The sequence below is a fragment of the Felis catus genome, chromosome B1 (assembly GCF_018350175.1).
Source record: "Felis catus isolate Fca126 chromosome B1, F.catus_Fca126_mat1.0, whole genome shotgun sequence".
Taxonomy (NCBI): domain Eukaryota; kingdom Metazoa; phylum Chordata; class Mammalia; order Carnivora; family Felidae; genus Felis; species Felis catus.
Window position 1 is genome coordinate 83238202 of NC_058371.1, and position 27820 is coordinate 83266021.

The 27820-nt window shown below is 34.0% G+C and overlaps 1 protein-coding gene across 2 annotated transcripts in view; it reads right to left on the reverse strand.

Annotated features, from left to right (window-relative positions):
• Nucleotides 1-9411: 9411 nt before the first annotated feature.
• USP38 (ubiquitin specific peptidase 38) overlaps nucleotides 9412-27820 on the reverse strand; it is a 33400-nt gene continuing 14991 nt past the window's right edge. The window contains exons 5-11 of one of the 2 annotated variants that reach the window (XR_006596727.1): nucleotides 27124-27282; nucleotides 23356-23549; nucleotides 20442-20535; nucleotides 17992-18098; nucleotides 15507-16860; nucleotides 12858-13001; nucleotides 10409-10610 (exon numbers count right to left, since the gene is read on the reverse strand). Coding sequence is in view for 1 of the 2 variants with exons in the window: in XM_003984982.6 (XP_003985031.2) it covers nucleotides 10449-10610; nucleotides 15507-16860; nucleotides 17992-18098; nucleotides 20442-20535; nucleotides 23356-23549; nucleotides 27124-27282 (2070 nt within the window). In the remaining variant the exon portion in view is untranslated. Of the gene's footprint in view, nucleotides 10611-12857; nucleotides 13002-15506; nucleotides 16861-17991; nucleotides 18099-20441; nucleotides 20536-23355; nucleotides 23550-27123; nucleotides 27283-27820 lie in introns of both variants that reach the window. The other variant, XM_003984982.6, reaches the window with a different exon arrangement.

The window sequence follows — 27820 nt, forward strand, 5'->3', positions numbered from 1 at the left end:
CCGTGAGTTCGAGCCCCGCGTCGGGCTCTGGGCTGATGGCTCAGAGCCTGGAGCCTGTTTCCGGTTCTGTGTCTCCCTCTCTCTCTGCCCCTCCCCCGTTCATGCTCTGTCTCTCTCTGTCCCAAAAATAAAATAAAAAACGTTGAAAAAAAAAATTTAAAAAAAAAAAATAAAAAAAAAATTTAAAAATACTCAATTTAAATATATGTAAACAATTCATTTTCATCCTCTCCAATTTTCTGCAACTCTCCTCTTAGTTCAAACCCATCATTTATCATTGGGGTTCTTGCAATAGTTTCTTAACTGCTTTCTGGCCTCTAGTCTTTTTTTTTTTTTTAATGTTTAGTTTTTTTTTGAGAGAGAGATAGAGTGTATGAGAGTGAGGGGGACAGGGAGAGAGGCAGAGAAAGAGGAAGACAGAGGATCCAAAGAGGGCTCTGTGCTGACAGCAGAGAGCCCCATATGTGGGGCTCAAACTCATGAACCTGAGATCATGACCTGAGCCAAAGTCGGCATTTAACCAACTGAGCCACCCAGGGTCCCTTGGCCTCTGGTCTTATACTCTACCCTGCTAGGCCAGTCTCAAAAGAACTTCCAAATATAATTAAATTTTCAAGCTTTTCTTGAGGTATAAAAGGCATACAGAAAAGTACAAAATTATAAGTATACAGTTTGATATGTTATATCATAAAATGAACACAACTGGTAAATGAACAACCAGATAAAATCACACTGCAGAAGTTCCTTCCCTTTCATGATCCTTTTTGATCACTTCCCTCTTCCTTTTCTCCAAAAGTAATATCCTTACTTCTCACACCCACAAATGACCTGTTTTATATAAATGGAATTGTAAGATTATGCATTCCATTATGTCTGGTTTATTTTCTTCAATATTATGCTTATGGAATTCATCCATATTATGATGTATATCTGGACTTCATTCATTTTCACTGCTGTGCAGGAATTTAACATATGAATATACCATGATTTACCTATTCTACTCTTCATACAGCCTTTGGATATTTCAAGTTTTAGGCTATTATGAATAATACTACTTAGAACATTTAAAATTTTGTTTTGTGCAGACATTTCTATTTAAAAAAAATTTAGTGTTTATTTTTTGAGAGAGAGAGACAGATAGAGACAGAGCGTGAGCAGGGGACAGACAGGCAGAGAGAGAGAGGAAGACACAGAATCTGAAGCAGGCTCCACACTTCAAGCTCAGCACAGAGCCCGATGTAGGGCTCTAACTGTTGACCCATGAGATCATGACCTGAGCTGAAGTTGGACACTCAACCAGCCACCCAGGCGCCCCTTGTACACACATTTCTGTACAATCTATTCGTAGAAGTGAGTTACTGGCTAGTAGAGTATGCATATGCCCAGTTTTGGAAGATAATGCCAAACAGTTTTACAAAGTAGTTTTTATCAGTTTACATTGCTGTAAATAGCATATGAGAGCTTACATTCTACATCCTCATCAATGTTTGATTTGTCAATCTTTTTTTTCAATGATTATTTTTGAGACAGCAAGAGCGGAGGAGGGGCAGAGAGACAGGGGGACAGAGGATCTGAAGCGGGCTCTGTGCCAACAGCAGAGAGCCTGGCGCAGGGCTCTAATCCATGAATAGTGAGATCATGACCTGAGCTGAAGTCGGATGCTTAACTGACTGACACACTGAGGCATCCCTGATTTGACAATCTTTATTTATTTATTTTTTTACATGATATCCCCCAAATTTCCTTTTATTAGTTTTTTTGTGGGGCTTTTTTCATGTTTAAAAAATTTTTTTAATTTAATTTTTTAATTTAAATTTTACTTAGTTAATATGCAATGCAATATTGGTTTCAGGAGTAGAATTCAGTGATTCATCACTTATGTATAACACCTAGTGCTCATCACAACAAGTGCCCTCCTTAGCACCCATCACCATCTCTCACACATCTCCCTCCATACCATAGTTTGTTCTCTATCATTAAGAGTCTCTTGTGGTTTGTTTCCTTCTCTTCTCTTCCTCCACCACCCCCACTTCCCATATGTTATCTGTTTTGTTTCTTAAATTTCACATATGATAGTGAAATCATATGGTATTTGTTTTTTTCTGATTTATTTCACTTAGCATAAAATATTCTAGCTCCATCCACGTCATGGCAGATGGCAAGATTTCATTATTTTTGCTGGCTAATATTCCATTGTGTGTGTGTGTGTCGTAGGGTAGCTCCATCTTTGGTTACTTGAGGAACCTCCATACTGTTTTCCAGAGTGGCTGCACCAGTTTGCATTCCCACCAACAGTACAAGAGGGTTCTCCTTCCTCTGCATCTTTGCCAACACCAGTTGATTCTTGTGTTGTTAATTATAGCCATTCTGGATTTATCAACCTTTTTAAGTTTATTCTGTGAACATTTAAAGGATTACTGTTGTGCTTTTATTTACATTTCTTGATGATTAATAAGTTCAGCACCTTTTTGTATTAGAAATTCGTTCTTTTGAACTGCCTGCTGAAGTCTTTTTCTCATTTTTCTATTAATTGCCTGTTTTTTTAAATTGATTTGCAGCAGTTATTTATATATTCACTTATGAGTTGCAAATATCTTCCATTCCATGGCATTCTTTTCTATTTTTTTTTTAAAGTTTATTTATTTTGAGAGAGAAAGCGAGAGAGAGAGAGAGAGAGAGAGAGAGAACGCACGCCAGCAGGGGGAGGGAGAGAATCCCAAGCAGGCTCCACACTGTCAGGGTAGAACCTGACTCAGGGCTCGATCTCATGAACTGTGAGATCATGACTTGAGCCAAAATCAAGAGTTGGATGCTTAACTGAGCCAACCAGGCTCATTTTTTTTCATTCTTAATGGTGTCTTTGATGAACATAAGTTTTTATTTTGTTATCCATTTATCACTGTTTTCCTTCATGACAAAGACTTTTTGGGTCCTATTTAAATCTTTCTATATTCCTAGGTTTTGAAGATATTCTAAGTAATCTTTTAGAAGTGTTATCTTCTCTGCCTTCTAGATTTACAATATACCTGAAGTATATTTTTGTATATAGTATGAGGTAAAAGCTAAATTTCTTTCATTTTACCTGATTATCCAATAGCCCCACTATAATTTATTGTAAAGTTTTCCCTACCACTCTAAAGCACTACTGTTGTCTAGGGTGACCAACTCATTCCAAATTTTCCTAATTTTAGCTCTGAAACTCCGAGACAGCCTCAGTCTCAGGCAAACCGGGATGTATGTCATCTTACTTTTGTTATAAATCTTATGTGCATGTAAGTATGGGTCTATTTCTCAATTCTTTCTCCTGAACAGAATAATAAGCCCACTTTGTCTTTATTTTAGCTTTATAATGACTTATTATCCTGTAAAGAAGGTCATCCTAACTTGTTCTTGATTTTCAAGAATCTTGGCTAATTTTTATAAATTTTCCATTTCTATTTTAGGACCAGCTTCTCAATTAATACAAAAGAAAAAAGAAAAAAAAAAAAAAAGAATCCCAAGATTGGGAATGCATTGATTCTATAGATCAGTTTGAGAAAAATTAGATTTTTATAATATGAGCTTTTTTTTTTTTTATTTAAAGGTTTTTTTTTTTTTTTTCAACGTTTTTTATTTATTTTTTGGGACAGAGAGAGACAGAGCATGAACGGGGGAGGGGCAGAGAGAGAGGGAGACACAGAATCGGAAACAGGCTCCAGGCTCTGAGCCATCAGCCCAGAGCCTGACGCGGGGCTCGAACTCACGGACTGCGAGATCATGACCTGGCTGAAGTCGGACGCTTAACCGACTGCGCCACCCAGGCGCCCCTATAATATGAGCTTTCTAAGCCATAATTTATTTGGGTCTGCTTTAATTTCCTAAATGTTTCATAGTATTTTGTGTGGAGGTCTTATACATGTATTGTTAGGTTAAAAAAATTTTTTTTTTTATATTATTGTATATAATACCGTTGTTAAATTGTACTTTCTAATACTTGTTCCTGTTGTATAGATATATACTTGAATTTTATATATTGGCTTTATATTCAGGGAACTTAAACTTATTAATTCTAAAAGTTTCTATGTAAGCTATATGTAACATTCTTATATTATTTTGGATTTTCAAATAAGTGGCTGGCTCTCACAGCGTATAGTTTGCTGAATTCTGTTTTAGTCCATGTTTATACTTCTTTTCCTGGCAGGGAGTCTCTTGTCTCTATGGTGTGTGCTAGATGCATGGTAGATGCAGTAGAAGATCCAAATTGCTGCTCATGGGCACAGAGTGAGCCTTGAGCTATTCCAAAGCTGTTCCTCCTTTCCTCGATAGTCTGTAAATTGAGTCAATGGTGCCAAATCTATTCCCAGTACTCGTCATTCATTTATGTAGATCCAAGGTTCCATCTGGTATTCTTAAGCCTGAAGATTTTCTTTTTTTCACATTATCATGGGGTGTAAATATTCAAGGAAAAATTCTTGCTGTTGTCTACAAATATCTATTTCACCTTCATTTTGAATGACATTTTCACTGATACAGTGAATATTTACTGGTTCACAATTTTTTTCCTTCTGCACTTTTTAGATCTGAGTCATTCCATTACCTTCTAGCTTGCATATTTTCTTATGACTTTTTTTTTTTTAATCAGGAGTCACTATTTTTTAAAAATAGTATGTTCTAGTAAATATTTTTGGCATTCTGACCATAATAGTCTCTGTCAAAACTACTCAACTCTGCCTTTTTAGTGTGAAAACAGCCACAGACAATAGGTAAACAAGTAGGTGTAGCAGTGTTCCAATAAAACTTTATGAGAAAACTGGAGGCAGGACAGATTTGGCTTGAGGGTTGTATACAGTTTGCTGACCTGTTTTATATGTAATGTGGGTTTTTTTTTTTTTTTTTTGGCTGCTTTTAAGAATTTATCATTGCTTTTAAGTAATTTGATTATGATGTCATTGTATGATTTATGTTATTCTGCTAGGGTTTAGCTTCTTGAATTTTCCACTGTCTTCATTCTGTTCATGTTTTTCTTTACATTCTTTTTTTTAAAGTTCATTTACTTATTTTGAGAGAGAGAGAGAGAGAGAGAGAGAGAGAGAGAGAGAGAGAGAGAGAGAGAATGGAGTATCAGTATGGAGACTGATGTGGGGCTCAATCCCACGTACTGTAAGATCATGATCTGAGCTGAAACCAAGAGTTGATTACTTAACCCAGGTGCCCCTACATTCTTTCAAGCTCCTAGTTTGTCAATTCCCTTTCATAATTTCTGAAACTGTTTGGTTTTTTTTTTCCCCTTTAGGTGGTATATTTTCCTCCTTTGAATGCTTGATAATTTTTTATCAGATGCTGGAATTTTACTTTTTTTTTTTTAAATTAGTTTTAGAGAGACAGCAAGCATGCTCAAGCAGGGGAAAGGGGCAGAGAGAGAGAGAGAGAGAGAGAGAGAGAGAGAAATCCTAAGTAGGCTCCATGCTGATGATACAGGGCTCCATCCCATTACCCTGGGATCATGACCTGAGCTGAAATCAAGAGTCAGAGGCTCAACTGACTGAGCCACCCAGGTGCCCCTGGAATCTTACTTTCTTAAATGAGAAGTTTATTGTAAAGTGCTGCAGTTAGTATTTGTACTGCCATTAAATTACTCACAGATGAGTTTGATCCTTTCAAGTCCCGCTTTTAATCTTCGTTGGATGTAAATGATCAGCTTTTTCCCTAGGACTAATTTCATTCCACAACTAAGCCATGGTCTTTTCAAGCAGAAGCATAAGACACAACCCAAGATAAAATGGGAGACTAATCAGTTTGGCAGCTTAGAATGAGAAGACTTGAGCATAGTGAAAGGTGAGTAGCAATGAGTCAACAGAAAGCAGGGAGGGGAGAGTAGAGCAAGGGGAATGGTATGCTAACTGACATTTGCATATACAAATGCCTAGAGATGGCAAGTATATGATTTTGAATAAGAATTATGCAAGATCCAATAGGATTGAGGGAGGACAGAAAGGGAAAAATGGAAGAGATCAAGCTAGTAAAGGAAGTGGAATTTAACTTCCTTTACTTTAGGAAATGAGTTTGCTCAACTGTTTAGATCATTACCTGTAAGTTTTAACAAAGTAGATCTCACTTTTTCTTTCTTTCTTTTTTTTTTTTGAATCATATTTGAAGGGTATAAGGAGAAGTGAAACAAATTTTATTTCATAAAATTTATTGGAAGCATTTATTAATATGTAATTTGCATAAGTCTTTTGCTCACATTTTTCTCCCACTTGTTACTATCTCTCCATTAGAATACCGACTTTGGAGTCCTTAAGCCTTGAGTTAATATCTCAATTCTGATGTTTAAAAATCTCAATTTTTAATTTTTTAGCTGCGTGATTTTGAGCAAATTCCTTCATAAGACTTTATTTATTCAAGTGTAAAGGGCTTAGGGAGAGCAAAGTTATGAGAAAAAACACACAGAAATGTCAACCAGTCTCCAGCACATGGTAGAAACTCAACACATTAGTCCTTTTGGATAAAAGCACCAGGAAAAAACTCCTTTTCTAGCCCAGAAGTTCTCAACCAAGGAGGCACATCAAAATCACATGAAGAACTTCAAAAAAATATTGATGTTCAATCCTCACATAATTTAATTGGTGTGGGGTGAAGACTGGATATGCTATTATTTTTTATAAACTCTCCAAGTGATTTTAACATGAATGCAAGGTTGAAAACTGATCTAGCTAGGGACAACTTTTTCATCTCTCTGAAATTCAAAGGCTGTGTGTTTGTGGGTGTGTGTGTGTGTATGTGTGTCTAGCACACAAAGCAAAATGTGAAAACATGAGATCTATTACGAGAAAAACAACTGCAGGCCATAACTGACACTGAGGAGTGCTGGCAACACACTTGGCTGACTTCTTAGATTCTGTTTTCAATGTCAAATCCACACTGGTTATATAACATTGGGGCTAAAGGTTTTACATAACAAATCCCTTTGAATTTGTAAAACCCAGATTGTTGATTTTATAAAAATCTTTATTTCATTTCTTTAAAAATTATTTCTATAGCAATTTCTTTACAAGATAGCTTTTTTATAAAGCCCTGTTTACTTTATATCTTTGTTTTTTAAATCCCCCATTCATTTTGAGATTCTAAAAAGAACTCTATAAAAAAAATTAATGTAAAATGAAATAAGGCTAACACTATGATGGAAAGTGACAGTTTGGTAAATACTTAAGAATGTATATATATATATGGAGCAACTTCTATTTTAAATTTATTTTTTAAGTTTCATTGAGATAATTTTTAATTTAAATTTGCTAGCTGTTGTACTTTAGCTTCTTAGATTAACATTACCCAAGTTATTAACCTTACTTCTCCAGATGACGTTACTGAGTTGTTAATAGAAGTCAGCTAATACTTCCTAGTAAGTTTTTATAAAATGTGAATAACTTATCCTTCTTTACTTTAGTAATAGTTTTAGAAATCTAAACTCATTAGCAGAGGATGAAAGGATATAGAAAGTATAGCATTCATATGAAAAAAGATACCATACATAAGTGTGCAGTATTATTTCTTCTGAAACAATCACTTAAAAAGCTCTTTGTATAGAGTATATTATGTGAAGTGCACAATTTCAGGAAAAAGATATACTGAGAATTAAGAACTGTAACAACGTATATGACATCAAAATGGTCATTTCCATTAAGATTTGAATACTAGACAGACTGTGCCAATTTTGTTTTTCTTCAACTGTCCTGCACACTCAAGAAGCATTCAGAAAGCTTTTAAAGAGGAAGTATACAAAAAGACAACTACTTTTGTAAATAAACATTATCATAAAAAGAACAAAACTAATTGAAGAAGATTTAGATGAGCTTCTTATTTAAATATTAAAAACTTAGTTTTTAAATATTTTTTGTTCTTTCTAGATATGAGTTAATAATAGGCTTTTGGAACCTGTTACAAGGACTCCCAATACCTCTAGACATCATGAGGGATCTTTATTTCTACATCCAAAAGATTCTTCTGGAATCTTAAGGTATGGAGACAAAAGTCAGATCTCTAGCCCAATGTTGCTTTGTTTCTGATTATTTAGCGAGAAGAGAGGTGGAGATAGAATTTGCAAGAGGAAGAAGAAAGCACAAGGGTTAGGAAAATGGGAAATGGAGCTTCTGGTTATTCTGGTTTCAATTTCAGCAAATGATTAATGTTATTACATTTTTAATCTTAAAAGTCTTTAATTTCAAGTCTTTGGAACTGGTATGAAATTATCATCTGCATAGTCCCAGTATTCTTATATAACTAAAATTTATATCTTAAAAAATTTTTTTAATGTTTTATCTATTAGAGAGAGGGATAGAGAGGGAGGGAGAAGGAGGGAGAGGGAGGGAGAGAGGGAAAGAGGGAGAGGGGAGAGGGGAGAGGGGAGAGGGGAGAGGGGAGAGAGAGGGGGGGGAGAGAGAGAGAGAGAGAGAGAGAGAGAGAGAGGGGGGGGGGGGAATGAGCAGGGGAAGCACAGAAAGAGGGAGACACACAATCTGAAGCAGACTCCAGGCTCTGAGTTGTCAGCATGGAGTCCGACGCGGGGCTTGAACTCAAACAAATCATGACCTGAGCCGAAGCCGGACGCTTAACCAACTGAACCACCCAGCCGCCTCTAAAATTTTATCTTTTTCTCATTTTGAAAATTCTATATTACCTTGACACATAAAATCCTTGAATTGTTTGGTATTCATAAATAAAATCATGTGTAGGTCTGTCTTTAAGAAAGTTCCTAGAAGTAGCTGAGCCCAGTATTAATACAGCAAGTATTAAATGACCTCACCAATTTCAATAAATACTAACACTGATTAATCATTAATAAATCATTAATTAGCCAGTGGATAACTGAACACATAGGGTAGTTTAGGAATTCACTATTAAGATAAGAGGAAGCTCACAGGAAAGACAGTGTGATAAAAATTTGTCTGTTTCATTCATTTATAGAAAAGACAAATCTCAACAAATGCTGCAAAGAAGGTCCAATTTTAATCCAATCAGGTTTCCTAATTTTCCTGGTGACTGGAAACAAGTTAGAAGTGGGACATAGTGGAATGAAGATGAGGAGTTCTGCTTTTAACTACCCCATTAAAAGCTTGGGAAAAAGATAAACTCCAAATCACCAAAGAACAGTCTTTCCTTAAAATGTTTTCAAAATAAATATGAGACCAATTTCAGAACAATGTACAATCATGGATAAGTTAAAAACCTTTAGGAAAGGGGACAACTGGGATAACTCTTGAATATGTACAATCAAGACCCAGGAGAAATGACTTGTTTCCCATTCTCTGGTAAAAGAAAATGTGGGATAGTAGGGTCTGACATTTTACCGTTTTATCTGAAACTATGAGACAGAAACAACTGTGCAAAACACAAGATTCAAATGGAAAAAAAAAAAAACCCAAATGTACAACTCTAGAAATATGCAATTGATGTTTAATAATCTGAAGATGAACAAAATCAAAGATTTTTTACTTGACTAGGTTCATTTCCTCTGAATTCTTCTAAGATTTAAAAATAATCTATCACACTTATTGATTTAGAACCATCAGATTTTACTTCAGGAAAATCTAATACCTTTCAAAAAGTTATAATTTTAATGTTAACACAAAAAATTACTTCCTAACATTTCATTTTTAAAAAACTTTTCCGCAGCCAAAGATTCCTATTTTTGAATTACAGTACTGCAAGGCACATACAGAACTCACCTCCTTCAAAACACAGAGAAGATATACTCCCTGAAATAGAATTTTAAAATCCTTAAACAATTAGAAATACTACAAAGTTAGCAATTTTTAGGTAAAAATGTTGTTTCTACAGGATCATGCACCTTTCTTAAAATCAATTCAGCATATATGTATAAATAATCCTTTTTTAAAACATTTGTACTTGAAATGCAGATACAGTGATGCTGAGGACAGCACTAAACAAAAACCTGAAAAGTACTATAGTTGATAAATTTTATGTTATTGCCTTCATTAGAGACTGTATTATCTTTAGCATTTTAAGAGATCTGAATTTAATAATGGGGTAATATACAGGAAACAAAATTTTTTCCATCATCTCTAGCATCAATTCTTTTATAAAAGAGGCTAAATGAGTTATACTTTTTGTTTAGTAAAACTGAGAACGAGATCATTTAAATGCCTCTACTAAATTTAATGCAGCTTAATTAGGGACCAGGTACATACTTTCCTCTGAAAATTTTTGGTCAAGCATGTCTAACCATAAAAGTAAATGGAATTTTAAGAGGTAGTTTTTTTTTTCCCATGATGCATCTGTTAATAAATGTATTGTCAAGAAAATAAAAACAAGCACTGAGTGTGTTTTCTTAAAGTAAAAGGGTCTAATGAAAAGAAAAATAAAAGATAGGTATGATATTTGTTACAATCTGACATTTTAACAGTCATAGTAATAGATGTTTTGTGACCAGTGCATTTTGGATTCTCTCAGGATTAAAATACGAGTCTGCCAACAGTATTAAATCCTCCTCCACCCCCTCCACCAGTTGGTCCACAGCTTCCTGGTGGGTCATTGTCATCAAATCCATTGGGCCGAAATGAACATGAGGCAGATGCAGCTTGTAGGGCCCGGGCACGAGCGTTCAACTCTTGTTCCTAAATTTAAAAAGAATTTTTATAAAATTAAAACCCTAAACACAGTGGATGAGTATATCATCTACATACATTTTAAAACTGACTTAATCCTTAATAAGCATCCCTTAAATTTCAGTATTTTAAAAAATATTGACTATATTAATCCCTGTCAAATCTTACTAAAGTACATAATCACAGATGGAACAAATAAGAATGTAAAATCCTGGGGTAACTCTACAGAATGACAGATCCTAAAGGCCATTCTGTTCAATACCTCAGTTTGCAGAAGAGAAAACTGAAGCCCCACATCCTAAAATTCCTCTTTGGAAATATTAGTGTTCTTGCAAATACTCATCAACACATATGGGAATAGATTTCCTTTCTAATATACTGAATGTAGAATTTTATAGGTTATGACGATGGATTATCTACTCTTTATCAAGTGGGGCTATTTTGTAAGTGGGTGATAAAAGGTATAAATAATGAAAAATGGCTGAAAGTTTCCTACCCTTAGAATACTTCTCAGTAAATAAAAGTAATATTTCAGTAACATTCTTAAAGAAAATGGAGCCTATCTTCTTACAGTATTACTTAAAACTTTTCCCTACCAGTATCAGAACTTTTATCAGGAACCAGTCATATTCATTTACGTGCCAGACACATATTAGGTGCTCAGTAAATATTAATGATCATAGATTAGAACACTATTAGCTACTTAGCCTCAAAAGAAGCAAATGTAAATAAATAATGGCAAATTCATTTGGCAAGGTGTCAAACCGCATTCTATAACTGGTACAAACTCCTTGGAAAAAAAACACAAAATATTCTGGCATATGCCCATTTTTCTGGGAAACGGTCTATAACTTTCAAATGAAGTCAATGTCAATAAGGTCTAGAAGACACTCTTAATGTGTTAGGCATAATCATCCTGAAGAACTTAAAAATACATTTAACAGTAATCATGAAAACTATACTATTTCCAATTTTCAAATAAGCCCAGTTACTTTGCTCCAACTGGCAAGGTAGTGTTATAGTTTTTAGCTACTTTTTTTAGTTAACTGTTCTCTCCTGTTCACAAGATGCCCAATTTTTTATTATGGAGTAAACCACCAGGCTTACTTGGACGTCTATTTTTCACGTTATGAACCCCTAATTTCTCAGTAGCATATAGCAACAGCTGTGTGATTCCCAATAGAAAACATGATAAAGAATCACATACTTTTATAGCTGAATTTGACCTTACATAAAAAATCCTTGTAACAGAATGGTCTAATTAACCAGTCTCTGGCAGGGCTTAGACAGGCTTTTAAAACTTAATTTGTAAGATACTTCTCAAAAACTTTTTTTTTTTTTTTTTCCTTTCCATTTACTGTGCTGGTTCCTCTGTATAATGTTTTTCAAGAGACAGTTTATTTTTTAATCTGTAAAAATAAAATAAGAATTTTAAATAGAATAAAATTTTTAGTTTTACAGATAGAAAATAAAAGCTATGGATATGTAAGAAATAGATACAAAATAAGAAACAAAATCCTCATTGCTCTAGCTCTATAACCTACTGAAGTATCCAAACAAGCAATGAAAATCTGACTCTGTGTCTAAGATCTGGTTTCAGATATAGATCATGTTCCCTAATGAAATAAATAAAACTGAATATGCAAGGTAGAGTTCAAGAAGTTCTGCTCCCAAAAGATAAGGCAAATTTCATTAAAAAGTAATCCCACCCCCCAGAAGTAGTGTTAAAGGACATACATAATACAAAATTAACTTCATTGCTTCTGAGACACATGAAAACTCTATTATATTTCAAGACAGAGATTCCCAAGGAAGGGATATTCCTTTTTTGCTTTCTTATCTACTTATATAAATACATAGCTGACAGACAAAAATGTAGGATATTCTGTTTTCAGAAAATAAGCTTAATAGATAGAAGCAGGGAAAACTGCCTTTCATTTTCTTTTAATATAGATGTGAGCATTGTGTGACATTGTGACATTATATGTAAAAAAATATGATTCTCATAGCATCTAGAATTTATATTCCAATTTTACATCAGGTATTAAAATCCGTTATTTCAGTAGTGGACTATCGGCTTGGAGTTAGTTACTGTTGCTTTGGGACAAATAACTTTCAGAATATTTAGATCTCTCACTCAAGTAACTATGTTAACATTACAATAATCCATCTTTTATCTTTCTTTAAACTACACATATATATTACGTATACTCTTCTGTATGTACAATAAAGAAAAATACTAAGACATTAAGCTACCATGTCCTCTAAAGAAACAGGAAAGAAACCAAACAGGAAAGGACAGAAGCTCTGTCTGTAGTTGATGCAGGACATGTGGGGATAGCTGGTGATCTTCACAGTGCCGTGCTGGTGCTACTTTCACAATCTTTGTCTCACTGGATCCTAAACAAAAGCATAATTTTTATAGTCCAGACACTAAAATAATAGAGATACTCCTTATGGAAGTTGGACTGAAGGGAAAGAAAGAAAGAAAGAAAAAAGCCCTTCCCCAAATTTACTTTGAGATCCACAATCTGTACTGCTATCCTATGTGCACACACAGGCTATGACACACACAGAAAATGGTTTGGTCATACAGGATTTTTGCCCAGGCTTTTCAAAACTACTCATCTCACTAAGTTTCTTTCTAACACATGTCAATCTAGATGTGATTTTAGTAAAATTTAAAAATGGAATCCCAAAAAGAGCTTGTTAAAATGATACAAGATGAATTTCTAATGTAATGTGAAAAACTAGAAAAGTAGCTACCCTGATATGTACTAAATTGGTAAATTCATTTGCAGTACTACTTAGTAGCAAAGGAACTCAAAATGTCCACTCCACATCCTTACTTTACTTAGACTGGATTAAATTTTTATAATTGTTTTAAAAATAGGTATAAAGCTGTATCTTAAAACTAACATATTCTTGACACAGCAATCTATTTTAAAGCATTATTACTATGAAATGAGCACAGACTTTGAACTATATCTCAAAAATGTAAAAAAAAAAAAATAAGAACAAAACCATATATATACATGTTCCACGTGTTCAAAACAACATAGTCTCTTAACACAAACTTAAAATACTAGGATGATTCAGTTAAATAGTATGAGTAGTGAGAACCATCACAATTCAAATCAGCACAAATCAATTACATGATTGTATTTAAAAGCAAATAAGACAAATATAAATGTTTAAGTTTCTAAATAAGAGTTGAGTATTTATAATTTGCTTTAAAAAGGTACTTTGGTAATAAGCTTTGACTTAATAGCCTGTCTTAATACTGGAACATAAAAATCTTAATGTAAGATTTGGCAGTATCATTTTTACATTAAACAACTTGCCAATTTGAGACTTACGATGGAATTTAGAACAATTGCAAACACTGAAAAACTGAATTAACAAAGTACATAATAGTTTCCTTTATAGTGACATAAAGGCCTTAAAACAATAATGAAAAGAATGGCTCCTCACACTCAGATATTGTAAATATTGTAATGGGGTAAATAGTAAGAATAAGAAAATCATTTAGAGGTAGGCTGTAATGAAGTAGTTGTTATGGTTATAAGAGTTTTTGGCAATCCAATCACAGAAACAGAGCAGTTCCTCATCTTTTTAAAACCCATGTCCCCCCTTTGATAAATATGCTATTTTACTCAATCATTGATAAATAATCTGCATATTGCTATAAATCAAGATTGCACTGAGTCTTATTTTCTACATTTTAAATTACAGAAAATTCCTATTCCAACCTAACCCTCTTGCCCTTACTCCTATTCTCTAATCTTCAAGAATCATGACTATTAATATCTAGTGCTTATTTGAAATCTAGCAAGAAGGATAGGGTTGAATACATTCTATTACCTTGATCATAAGCCTTCTGACTGGATGTAATAATCTTTGGTGGTAAATCAGGTTTAATAAATATTCTGAGTTTCTAATTTTTTTCTGTAAAATTTATTATTTTTGTGTTACTCTAGAACATTGCCATACTCGTTTAACAATGTATCATGTATCATTATTTGAATATTTTACAATGCAGTCAATTTGAAGACCTTTGAGAAAACTTTCCTCTCAAAATAAATACTATAGTGACCCAATTCTTCTCTTACTCCATCTGTATTTTTCAGCTTTCTGAGTTTCAAACACAAGATTTTTAGAGCTTACTTATGTAGACTCATAAAATCATTTGGACTACCCAATGAATATACCTACAATTTCACTGATAATTTAGTTTTGGTCCTTATGCTGGTAACAAGTTGGCAGGTTTCAAAGAAAAACACTTGCAGCAAGGTCTTTATTAACTTTTAAGTAGTAAAATCACTAACTTCCTGCAAAAAGTATATTTGTAAGTAAGTTCAGCTCACATGAAACCTTTGTTCCGTGGCTTTTATACACTAATTATTCTATTATCTTCTTGGTTTTATTGCTTAAGTCTTTAAAGAATACAAATACCTTTTTTTACATATTCTACCTTGCAGTGTCTTTTATCTTACTCACCCGAATGTTAATAATTACCCTTAAAATATTTATACAATAGTCTAGAAGGAGTAAATACCAAACAGTAGTTGTTTCCCCCTGGTAGGTAGGATTGAAGGGAAGAGGGAACTTCCTATATTTCAGTATGGAATGATTTTACAATGATCACATCTTTTGTAAATTAAAGACAAGTGAGGTCCTTCACACTGCATCTAATTGCAACTATTCATAATTAATTCATAACATTAGAAAGCAAGATAATTTATATAGGCTGAACCCATTTCACATACACCCAGACTCAAATTTCAGAATTACTACTCTGTAAATTCCTTGAAAATGTCTAAGTTGGGTTTTAAAATTAGGGCACTCATTTCACCACTGTCACTTGCTTCACCACAAATGATGAAGCGTATGTTTCCAACTTACCTGTAAATATAGTTTATTGTCTTTTGTTATAGCATCCATAAGTTCTTTCTGTAGAGGTGGGTCGCCATTTACCCAGAGTCCACTGGTTGAATTGTTACCACTTAAACTATTAGTGCTACTCTGTTTTTTATACAAAAGCACATAAGCTGTGTCCTTTGGAAACCTACTCGTAATTTTCTGCACTGACTGAAATGAAGTAAATGTAACTCTGCTGTCATTAAATAAAAACCATTCTTTTGACATTTCCTTATTTTCTAAATCTTGTTCAATAACTGCACTGGGACTATTTCTCCCGAGTAAATGACTCTGGGAGGACGCTAATGCCAGAGTTTCAGACTGGTGGCACATCTGGTATGAGGACTCTGTACCCGTGATGTTTCTGGCATAAGAATAGTAATGCCCACTTTCAGAGGAGATACCAGAGTGAACGACAACAGAACTTAACAGATACGGCACCAATCTGGAGCAGCAAGCTTCTTCAGTTCCAGAAGACTTTAATTTTTTAGCTAGGTTCTCACTAATATCAGTGAAGTCAACATCTATCGACCAACTTTCTGACAATGAAGAGAAAGTAGTTCTTTTAACTGGCAACTCCAAAACCAGTGGCAGGGACACATTGTCTAGGATTTTTCTTCTCACATGATACTTCTGATCATATGAAAATCTCAGGAGAGTAAGAATAAGGTATTCAGGCTCCTCTGTGATTTGCATAGTTTTCTCGGCATTCTGCAGAGAGGCACAGTTTTCACAATAATACTGGTTGTCGCCAGTAAGAATCTCTGGAGCCAAAAAATAATTTAGTAAGTCGGTGACTGAAGGTGTGCTTCCACCTCCTGGTCTCTGAGGTACATCTTTATTAACAAGAATCTTGCTAGATTCATGAGGGACAGAAGTGTTATCAGTACAGCAAAACTCATCAGGAGGACTGTGTGACATTCTTTCATTCACAGCTGAATCACAAACAAAGGCAGCTGTTGCTGGACTATAAACTCCTGGTTCTTCTGAAGGTATACTGGCTTGCATTAGATCGCCATCTTGTGTATTGGGTGATGATGCTGCATCTTGAAAAGATAAATTTTCGATAGAAGAGGAAGGACAAAAGGCCAGTGAAAGATCAGTAAAGGCTTCCACTTTTTGTGAGGTACTCCTGCAGTTCAAACAACATATGTGAGTTCGTAGTTTTCCTCCAAACATTTTTTCTATTAAAGTCTTCTCACCCTCACTTGTACAAGGGCTCTCTGTTAGTACAGCTGTCTTGCTTGCCACTTCTTGGAAAGAAGTTTCATTGCACCCCAGACTTGAAGGAGGCTTGTGTGAGGACTGAACTTGCAAGATCTTTTCTTCTTCATGTAGCCTGTAGGAGAGTATATCATTATATAGCTACTTCACTTAAGTTTAAATGTCACTTATTTAAAAATATTGGGGCCTTATATAAACAGCCAAATTATTTTCATCAAATGTAATGCTTAATGTAAAAAATCAAGTTTCTTCTCTTTCAATCAATAGGACCACTGAATAGTTTGAGAATGTAGATTACAAGTTAGGGGTTATCACTACCTTATATTCTCATACTTTCTTTAGTAAATTATATATGCCTATTATTTATCTTCTGTATCTTTGTCTGCCTGACATCTCATAGAAAGCCTGGAATAAAGAAACCACTCAACATGTCCTTACCTGAATCAACAGAAGATTGCATATGTTGAGTTCAACTAACTTTACTAGTCATTTACGTAACAGAAGGGAGGCAATCACAAAGAGAAGGAAAAAGATACAGGTTTTATTAACTAAGTGGTAAGAAGACCATTAAATATACCAAACCCATCTAAATATGAACTGGTCTAAAGGAGCAAATATTAAATTTTTTGGTCTCAGGACCCCTTTATACTCCTAAAAGTAATTGAGGAACCCAAGAGCTTTCATTCGTGTGGTTATATCCACCAGTATTTACTGTATTCAAAAGCTGAGAATAAAAGTAACATTTAAAAACAATAATAAAGCCATTACACGTTAATGTTAATAATATTATGAAAAAATTGTATTTTCTAAAACCAAAAAATTTAGTGAGAAGAATGGCATTGTTTTATATTTTGCAAATATTTCAAGTATCTGGCTTAATAGAAGGCAGCTGGATCCTTGTATCATTCAATCTATTGTGATATGTTGTTCTGGATGAAGCATATGAAGAAAATCTGGCCTCAATTACAGATCTACAGATACAGAGTTAGAAGGGAAGACCCCTGAAAATGTTTGACGAACTCACAGGAGGTCTTTGTACTACACTATGAGAACAGCTGTTCCAAAGTAAGAAAATCAACAAAAGAAACCAAATTAAAAACAAAAGAACACTTAAATACATACAATGAATGCAAGGTATTTTAAAGATTAACACTTGAAATATATTTTTAAAGGCAAAACCAATATGCTATAGAAATAATCTGTTATGAAAGAAAATTTAAATCATAACTTTAAAAATGCTTTTTACCTGTCTAGCAGAAACCTGAGGTATTCAGAACAGTCTTGCTGTGATCTGGGGGTAAACCATGGAGGTCTGGAAGCCTCAAAGAACACCCGAGGTGCATATGCTTCTCTCTTTTGATATCAGTAGAGAAAATACAAGGAAGTGATTCTCACACCATGAATCAAATAACTGAAATCTTAATATAGGTTTAATAAAATTACACTGTGCTTAACCTTACTACAAAGTGCTACAACTAAATTTAGGTAATCTTCAGCCACAACTTCTCATTCTGCAGGTAAGAATTATCATCTAAAGAAACATGTGACTTGCCCAAGGTCATACAGCTAAATTAGTGCCAGAGGGAGCCAATTAGAACCCAGATCTCTCGAACACTTACTATAATGTTACTGGCATTATCCCGCCTATGACAGTCACGTGCTTGAGTCCATAATTTTTTGAAAAACCAAATTTGAAAAAGACATGTTAATATCTATATATAATTATATATCTATATATAAATATATCCAATATATATTTTGGATAAAGTAATAAGGGGACAACTCTACAGGGCCATGCATATCTACTTTGGGTGAAAATTTCTTTGACCAGGTACACATTTCATAAATGTACAGAATGTAAGCACTATGTTTAGGGTCCTTGTTGATTTTATTTTTTTAGCATGGAGTTTAGTGAAATGGTTGCTCATGGACTTTGTAGCAATCTTGGTTCAAATCCTAGATTCTGCGACAACAAAAAGGAATTAAAAGGGCATCTGAAAAGATGTGATTATAACTTGAAACTTTAGAATTCTGACATTTTGAATGTATGTGGTATATAGCAGACTACTCAGTTAAGAAAAAACTTATCAAAGTATGCGTATTGATAGTATTTTGAAGGAACGAACTTTAGCATACTGACTGAACATGAGTTCTAGAGTCATTTAGTTCACATCCCCACTTGTCACTTGTTAGCATGACCTTGAAAAGCATGTGACATAAACTCACTTCCTTCATCTATAAAACAAGGATACTATCTATCTCGTTACCTCATAGATGGTTTTTGAGGATTAAGAGATAATACATGTAAACTACTTTGCACAGAAGCTAGGCAAATTTAAATGCTCATTATATGTTAGCTTTATCAACTGAAAAAAAAAAAAAAAGCCTTTTCAATTATATAGGGCAATCTACCTACCTAAAATAATCCTTGTTGGCTTGCTATCAGACAGGGTCTCAACTGTGACAGAACTTTAATTAGGTTCTCTTGTGTGTTCTTTCTTCTTTTCTAGGGAACATGGAACTCTCCTATTGTGTTTTTTAACAACTCTGGTTTAATAATGTAATACAGTACACAATATAGTATATGTAATGTATTTACATCTACATATACACAGATATATATCATATACGATATGCAGTAAATGTAGACTAGTGATAAAGCAAATATATAAGTCAATTTACTTGGAAAAATACTATTTGCCAGTTGGAGGGTAGAGATTTCATCTCCCTTGGTCCCGAGATGTTAAATTTAATTTGTGAACATACTTCCCTCAGAAAGTGAATAAAATTATTTCTGAGTATATTGCTACTTATAGGCCATCGCTCATATGTTAATTTTTTTCCATTTAAAAAGTTATACTTGAGCTATTTCATAGCTTGTAGATAGGAAACAAGGCATTCTTATCAACTTGTCCCACCAATCTTGAAGCTATCTTTCTGCCTCTACCTACCTACTCCTTTAGACCTTTGTGAAACTAACATAATCAGAGCAACACCAGGAAATAATATACATCATTTATAAATGATATATATGTATCATTCATATGTATTGCTCAAAACTTAAAGTTCCTTGAGCATAAGGATTCCTCTTTGAATACTTATCAGACTCCATATTGTGTCTCTCAAAAATGTCTATTGAATGAATGTTTACTATATGTGACTTTCTTGCCAGTAGCATAAATTCACTTCCTTGGATTAATGTGTGGATATAAAAGATCATCTTAAAATTTTAGGTCCTAGAACATAACAGATGAAGTTGTTTATCCATTAAATTCAAGAGCTTAACATTTTGGACATAGTGAGAAGGTACATATTATTAGAAACAGGAGAAAATGAAGCCAATGTACCATAAAATTATTTTAATTGTTCATTATTATGAAAAATATATCCATTTAGTATCTATAACCTATTAAATATGCATTTAAAAAGACTTATGTAGAAGCTTATTTATTGGATAGAAAATCAGATTTTATCTATAATTAGAACAAAGGGTCAGTATAATATTCATCTACAAGAATGGAAAACAGGAGGAAGAAAAAAAACTTCGATCATATCGTGATTTTAGGCAGGATCTCTTTAGTATATCTAAGTGGATTTAATATATGTTAAATGGTCACATATGTATTAAAAAGATTCACCAAGTTTGGAACAATGTGCAAGGAAGTTAACATATATATAACTACACACACAACTCACCTGTGTATGGGCCAAAAAGGCAAAAAGATGCTGTAATTTTTTCATTAATGAATTGCACCCATTTAGATTTAAAGATAATACTTGCCTCCTGAAACTGAAAGAGAATAAAACATAGTGATTTTTGTACACATGTGTACACACACATGCATTTATTAAAAGCTAAAAGGAAGTTAGTTCAAGAACTTATTATCCTCAAAGTAAAATTTGATTCATTTGATGGCCCTTCACTTAGCAAAGTTACTACTTACAATGAAGTGAAGAAGGAAGGGAAGAATGACAATAAATTAACAGTTACTATGGGACTGGGCAATGGCCCATGTACTGTTGTAAATTATTCCTATTTTCTGGATTAGCAAATAGAAATGAATTACGGTATCAGTTAATAACTTAAATTCTTTCATACCATCATGAAATAAAAAAAATGTGTTGTCAACAAAACATACTGTAAAGTTAGAGTTATTTAATGGGTATGGTACAATACAGGGTGGGAAAAGGATAAATTATTCAAAAAAGATAACAGAAACAATTGGGTATCCATTTTGAAAAAAGTGGAATTAGATAAAATTTTACATTATTACAAATGCCACAGAGGAATAATGAGCTAAATGTGAAATACAAAACTACGGAAGTACTTAAAAGGAAAAAAAGGGGGGGGGGAATAAGGAGGGGGAAGACTTCTTATAATTCAGACCCCACAAATGAGAAATAACTGATCTCGCTGTATAAAACAAAAACTATAAATGAAACACTCTACAAATTTGAATCACACTGATACGAAGAGAGAATGTAATGAAAGACTATCATCCAGAGTACATATAAATCAATATGAAAAAGAAAAAGACCCAAAAGAAACGTGCACAAAATTAAAGAATAGGTTATTCAGGAAACAAACACAAGTGAACAAAGAAAAATGGGGGGGGGGGGGAACTCTGTAATGGTCAGCGATGTTGCAAATTAAAGCAAAAAGACATTTTTCCCCCAATTAGAAAATATTTCAAAGACTAATTATATCAAGTACTGCTAAAGGTATGGGGTCACAGGTACAATTATATATTAGTATGCAAGTTCAAATGCCATAGTCTTTCTGGAGAGCAATTTGGCAAACCCTATTCAAAGCAAATCCTATACATCTGCACAAGAGCAGAGAGATGTTAATTATGAGTAAAATAATTTAATATTCACCAATAGGAGTATGGTCAAATAAAATATACAGTACATCTATTTATTCAGAATGACAGTTCTGTCACTACCCTCTCACGGGAATACTTCCAACTGGAATCATTAAAAGATAAAAGCAAGTGCTGGGAAAAAGCATATAAATAGGATTATGAATATTTTTTAAAAAACATTTTAAAAATAAGATTGTAAGTATTTAAAAAAAACTTTTTTTAAATAGCATTTGTTGGGGCGCCTGGGTGGCGCAGTCGGTTAAGCGTCCGACTTCAGCCAGGTCACGATCTCGCGGTCCGTGAGTTCGAGCCCCGCGTCAGGCTCTGGGCTGATGGCTCAGAGCCTGGAGCCTGTTTCCCATTCTGTGTCTCCCTCTCTCTCTGCCCCTCCCCCGTTCATGCTCTGTCTCTCTCTGTCCCCAAAATAAATAAACGTTGAAAAAAAAAATAGCATTTGTTCTTCTTCCAGATAAAATCTTATAACTGTAAAAACATGGTCTGAAATGATGCACACAAAACTGCTAACAAATGACCTTTGGGGATGGGAATTTTTTTCATGTCTAATTTTTATTTTATACACTTCCAAATTTAATTTTTTAAACCACAAATAATTTACATTATTACCAAAGGAAATAAAATATACTATCTGCCTTTTCTTAGACAGTATCATAGTATCATACAAAAAGATGATACTCTTTGAAGCTCTTTGAATTGCTGTTCCTGGTTATAATTGCTTTGGGTCTCTCCTTTCACTATCCTCTGTAAAATGAGACAGCAGGCCTAGATGACCTCTGGTGGTGAGATACAGATTTGAATTTAGTTTCATGCATAGTATTACTTGTGAGGAAGAGTATACATTTTTTTTTTAATTAAAAATTTCAAATACAAACAAATTAAAAAAATAAAAGAAAACACTAAGCCAAACAAAAAAACACCTTAGTGTTGGTAGTAGATTCTGGGGCCAGAAAATAAACCTAACTCTTCATCTTTTAGTTTGTGATTCCTCTAGGTAGGCATAAAACCTTACAAAGGCTTGGAACTCAATTGGTAAAGATCTGTGGTCAAGTTCCATAAATACTCTATTGGTACTGAAGAGAAAAATTCAACCAAGTTTTTGCCTTTTGGAAAATTTTATCATTATTTTGTACCTTTACAGATAGCACTCACATAGCTAACAACCTCTGATTTCCTATTTGCTTGGCTGCAAAAGAAAGTGAATTTGAAAGTAAATCTGTACGAGGACAAAGATATACATTTATACATTTGTTTATTATTTATCAACTTGAGGTGGGAAATAGAGCTTAAACTTTAGCAGCAATGAAGAAGTTATTAATCTGATAAACAGCAAAATACCTGCAAGCAGGAAAAACTAAACATAACTCCCTTAAAAGACATATAGGTTAAAAATACACTGTCTTACAAGATAATAATAAATTAGTACTTGAGGACACTTAAACTCTTTGGAATGTGCTCACTTAATCCCTGTTATACTAAAAAATATCATAATTCAGAATATTCTAAATGCAATACATAATATAAATGTAAAGTAGAATTTATATAAGTTAACATTTAATAGTTCCTGAGCACTAAGAGCAATTTCATTTCTGAGTAAGGCAATTATATAAAAATATTAAAATTTCTGCCATTTATAATAAATAATGTGAAGACAAACCCATTATCTTACATTTCATCGCTATGTATCAATTTCTAGAGTTAAAAAACAAAATGTTCAAATTTAAACTTACTCTGTGGCCATAAACAATGCTTGTATAACACTGTTCATATAACATGTATTTCCTAGATTAATGAGGCCAGTTTTCCCAGTTTCAGATTTTCCAGAAAGTCTAGACAAGCAAGATGCCAAAGAATTGGATTGAGAAGTCCAGGCACTTTGATTGAGAATTAATTTAATCTTCTCTTCACTGGGCTTAGGAAAATCCTGCAGATCATAAAGAGGAGAAATAGTTTAAAAATATAAACCATTTTTGTTATTAACACCATAAAGAAGATTCTTCTGCTGACATTTAACCTTTCTTTCCTTCCACTTATTTTTTTTTAATTTTATTTTTTAAAATTTACATCCAAATTAGCATAGAGTGAAACAATGATTTCAGGAGTAGATCCCTTAATGCCCCTTACGTATTTAGCCCATCCCCCCTTCCACAACCCCTCCAGTAACCCTCAGTTTGTTCTCCATGTTTATGAGTCTTGTCTGTTTTGTCCCCTCTCCGTTTTTATATTTTTGTTTCCCTTCCCTTATGTTCATCTGTTATGTCTCTTAAAGTCCTCATACGAGTGAAGTCATAGGATTGTCTTTCTCTAATTTCACTTAGCATAATACCCTCCAGTGCCATCCACGTAGTTGCAAATGGCAAGATTTCATTCTTTTTGATTGCCAAGTAATGCTCCATTGTATAGATATACCACCTCTTCTTTATCCATTCATCCACTGATGGACATCTGGGCTCTTTCCAATAGTTTGGCTATTGTTGATAGTGCTGCTATAAACATGGGGGTGCATGTGTCCCTTCGAAACAGCACACCTGTATCCCATGGATAAATGCCCAGTACTGCAATTGCTGGGTCGTAGGGTAGTTCTATCTTCAGTTTTTTTGAGAAACCTCCATAATGTTTTCCAGAGTGGCTGCACCAGCTTGCATTCCCACCAACAATGCAAAAGAGATCCTCTTTCTCTGCATCCTCGCCAACATCTGTTGTTGCCTGAGTTGTTAATGTTAGCCATTCTGACAGGTGTAAGGTGGTATCTCATTGTGGTTTTGATTTGTATTTCCCAGATGATGAGTGATGTTGAGCACTTTTTCATGTGTTGGTTGGCCATCTGGATGTCTTCCTTGGAGACGTGTCTATTCATGTCTTTTACCCATTTCTTCACTGGATTATTTGTTTTTTGGCAGAAGCTTTTTATTTTGAATTTTTTTAAATTTTATTTTATTTTTGAGAGACAGAGACAGAGTGTGAGCAGGGGAGGGGCAGAGAGAGAGAGAGAGAGAGAGAGAGAGAGAGAGAGAGAGAGACAGAGACACACACAGAATCTGAAGCAGGCTCCAGGCTCTGAGCTGTTAGCACAGAGCCTGACACGGGGCTTGAACCCACAAACTGCGAGATCATGACCTGAGCCGAAGTTGGATGCTTAACTGACTGAGCCACCCAGGCGCCCCATCTTTCACTTACTTACTTTTGAAATCACCTATAGAACTTGACCAGTCATCAAAAAATTACATTATTTTACATGGAAAAAATAACTGTGTCCTAAAATAAATATATACATCCTAAGGGTAGAGTTTATTAAGTTGAGGAATATTCAAGAACACAGAATTCAAATCACATTTGAACTATTTGTGTTTCCAATTTGTCAGAAGAATGTTTCAAAACTTTGAGATCAAGGTATACTGTAGTGCTATTCAAAGGCAACAGAACACGGACTTAACACATAACTGAATAAATAATTTGCTTTCAAATTTTCTAGTAAAAATAAAAAAATATCTCTTTTTCATTCACTAATATTTATTCAATATTAACCCTTAGAAATAAAAGCTCAAAGTAATCTGTGCATAAAAAATGAAAATCATCTAAGCACAATGACCGCTGACTTTGAAAAATAAAACTCAATGTCGTGTTTAACAATATAGAAAATTATTACAAGATACAGATTCTTTTATGTGCTCTATGACATATGAGATACAATTTTAAATCAAAGTGAATTCAAGCACGAATAGAACAATGGAGAATAATGAAAGTTGGTAACATCATTCAACCTTTTTTGGACTGGTATTACCATCTGGTACTTAGACCTTAGAAAACAAATATTTTCTGAAAGAATTTTAATCTCTTGATTTTCTTGCTATTGTTGCCAGCTAATAGAAAAGTGCTTCCCTTGGGTTTAGAGTGAGAACCTTGCTTCTTCTGAGCCTAGTTCAGTTATCAGAATTCTCAATATGTAAACCACTGAAAAATAACAAACAGCAAGAGGTTTCATCTATGGACACAGAAAGACATCGTAGAAAGACATTAACATTACTATTGAATCTATGATAAAAAGCTCCTTTACACAAAGACATATATAAATATCAAAGTGCCATACCAGGGGTATACATTAATTGTGCAAGAATCTTGTGTTCTGGGTTCAACCAAAATCAATTTGACTTCACCCATATAGTAAAAAGAATAAGCTTTGCATTCATTTCAGATACAGAAGAAGTAATAAAGATATTGAGATTTATCTTGTATTTAAGATCTCAAAATTTAACATTTCAAAAAAAACATTACTAACACAACTGATTTCTAATAACTTCTGATTAGTTCTGGCTGAGGAAAGTTCTCCAATTCTTTTGCTATACCCTGATCACGCAGTAAGTTTACTGAGTAAAGTGTACACATTGTGACCCATTCTTTAAGACAAACAGAATCAGTGCTTTTTAGCACTGTTAAAAAAGGAGGGTTACAAAGTTAAAAAAGGAGGGTAAGTTCACTAATAACTCAAGTAAAGATTCTATAAAATATGGATATTCGTGAATAGTCCACAGCAAAAATGGAATAAAAACAGGTAAGGAAACAAAGTCAAATATTTTATTAAACTGCCTTTCTGGATTCTAAGATATTCTTTTTTTTTTTTTTTTTTTTTTTAATTTTTTTTCAACTTTTTTATTTATTTTTGGGACAGAAAGAGACAGAGCATGAACGGGGGAGGGGCAGAGAGAGAGGAGACACAGAATCGGAAACAGGCTCCAGGCTCCGAGCCATCAGCCCAGAGCCCGATGCGGGGCTCGAACTCACGGACCGCGAGATCGTGACCTGGCTGAAGTCGGACGCTTAACCAACTGCGCCACCCAGGCGCCCCTAAGATATTCTTAATGTATTTTAACACTTCTGATATTGGAATACAATGGTGATGTATGTATTTACATAATGTAGCATTTCTTTTTACACTTGATCTTTGCCAAAAGTCTGAGAAGCGATCGTGTGCCATTTCTTTTTAAACAAATTTCCCCAAGAGTTGTTATAAAATTTTTTTTTACGTTTATTTACTTATTTTGAGGAGACAGAGAGAGAGAGAGAGAATGAGAGAGATGGGAGTAGAAAGAGAGGGAGAGAGACAGAATCCCAGGCAGGCTCTGCAGTGTTAGCACAGAGCCCAATGCAGGACTTGAACTCACGAACCTGTGAGATCATGCATGACCTGAGCCAAAATCAAGAGTTGGACGCTTAACTGACTCAGCCTCTTAGGTGCCCCACAGGCTGTTACAAATTTAAAGATATGCCTCATAATTGATGGCATTGTAGAGCTAAAGAAACATGGTTATTAACTCAGATTAGTTACAGCAAGTAAGAGATTACTTCCCAAATATTAATGAATCCTGATTCCAATTACATTTTTCAAACAAAATGCATATTATATAGAATAGTAAATTGAATAGCTGGTTATAGAAATCTTTCATTCATCTATCACATCATGGTCTGCAGCTGCATAAATACTGGTGCAACTACCATCATACCTTTATTGCTTCCAGAATAGGTTCGTAGAGATCTGGAAATCCAGAATAATGATACATCATACACTGTATCAATTCTGTTAACTGCACTAAGAAGGCTGTACTGGAAGGCAGACCATCGCTTTTGAAGGAGTGAACCAAATTAACTACATGAGGAACAATCTGAAGAGAAAAAAGACAAACATTCTTCAATTTATACAAATTGGCAACAAATTCTCTAGCCTACAAATGGAATGCAAATGTTACATGATCAGCAAATACTTTTCTGTATGTTCAGTCACAGCCTTTTTCTAAAAAAGCCAAGAAGTTAAAAATTTCGAGTGTCAAAGTAAATCTAGTTTCAAAGTCACATATAATTTTAATTCCACGAGACCCCTCTCCTCATCCTTATGCTCCATCTAAAACAAACTAAGGTACAAAATAGAAGGCTTAGTCACTCCTGCCATTCTGAAAAATGCCTTAAGTTGAAAAATGTTAGGATTATTATATTTACCAGATTGTTTACAATAGAAACAAATTTTTAAAAGATAAACTGAGAATTAGCTTAAGGGCTCCATCTAGTGTGAACTTTAGATTTTTCACTTGAAAGAATTAAATGCTGTATATACTTTGCACATTGAAGTCTACTTCAAGAAAGTAAAGTAACTAAAATTATAGCTCAGGCTATAGGATTACCTTTCTTTTAGATAAGCAAATAAAT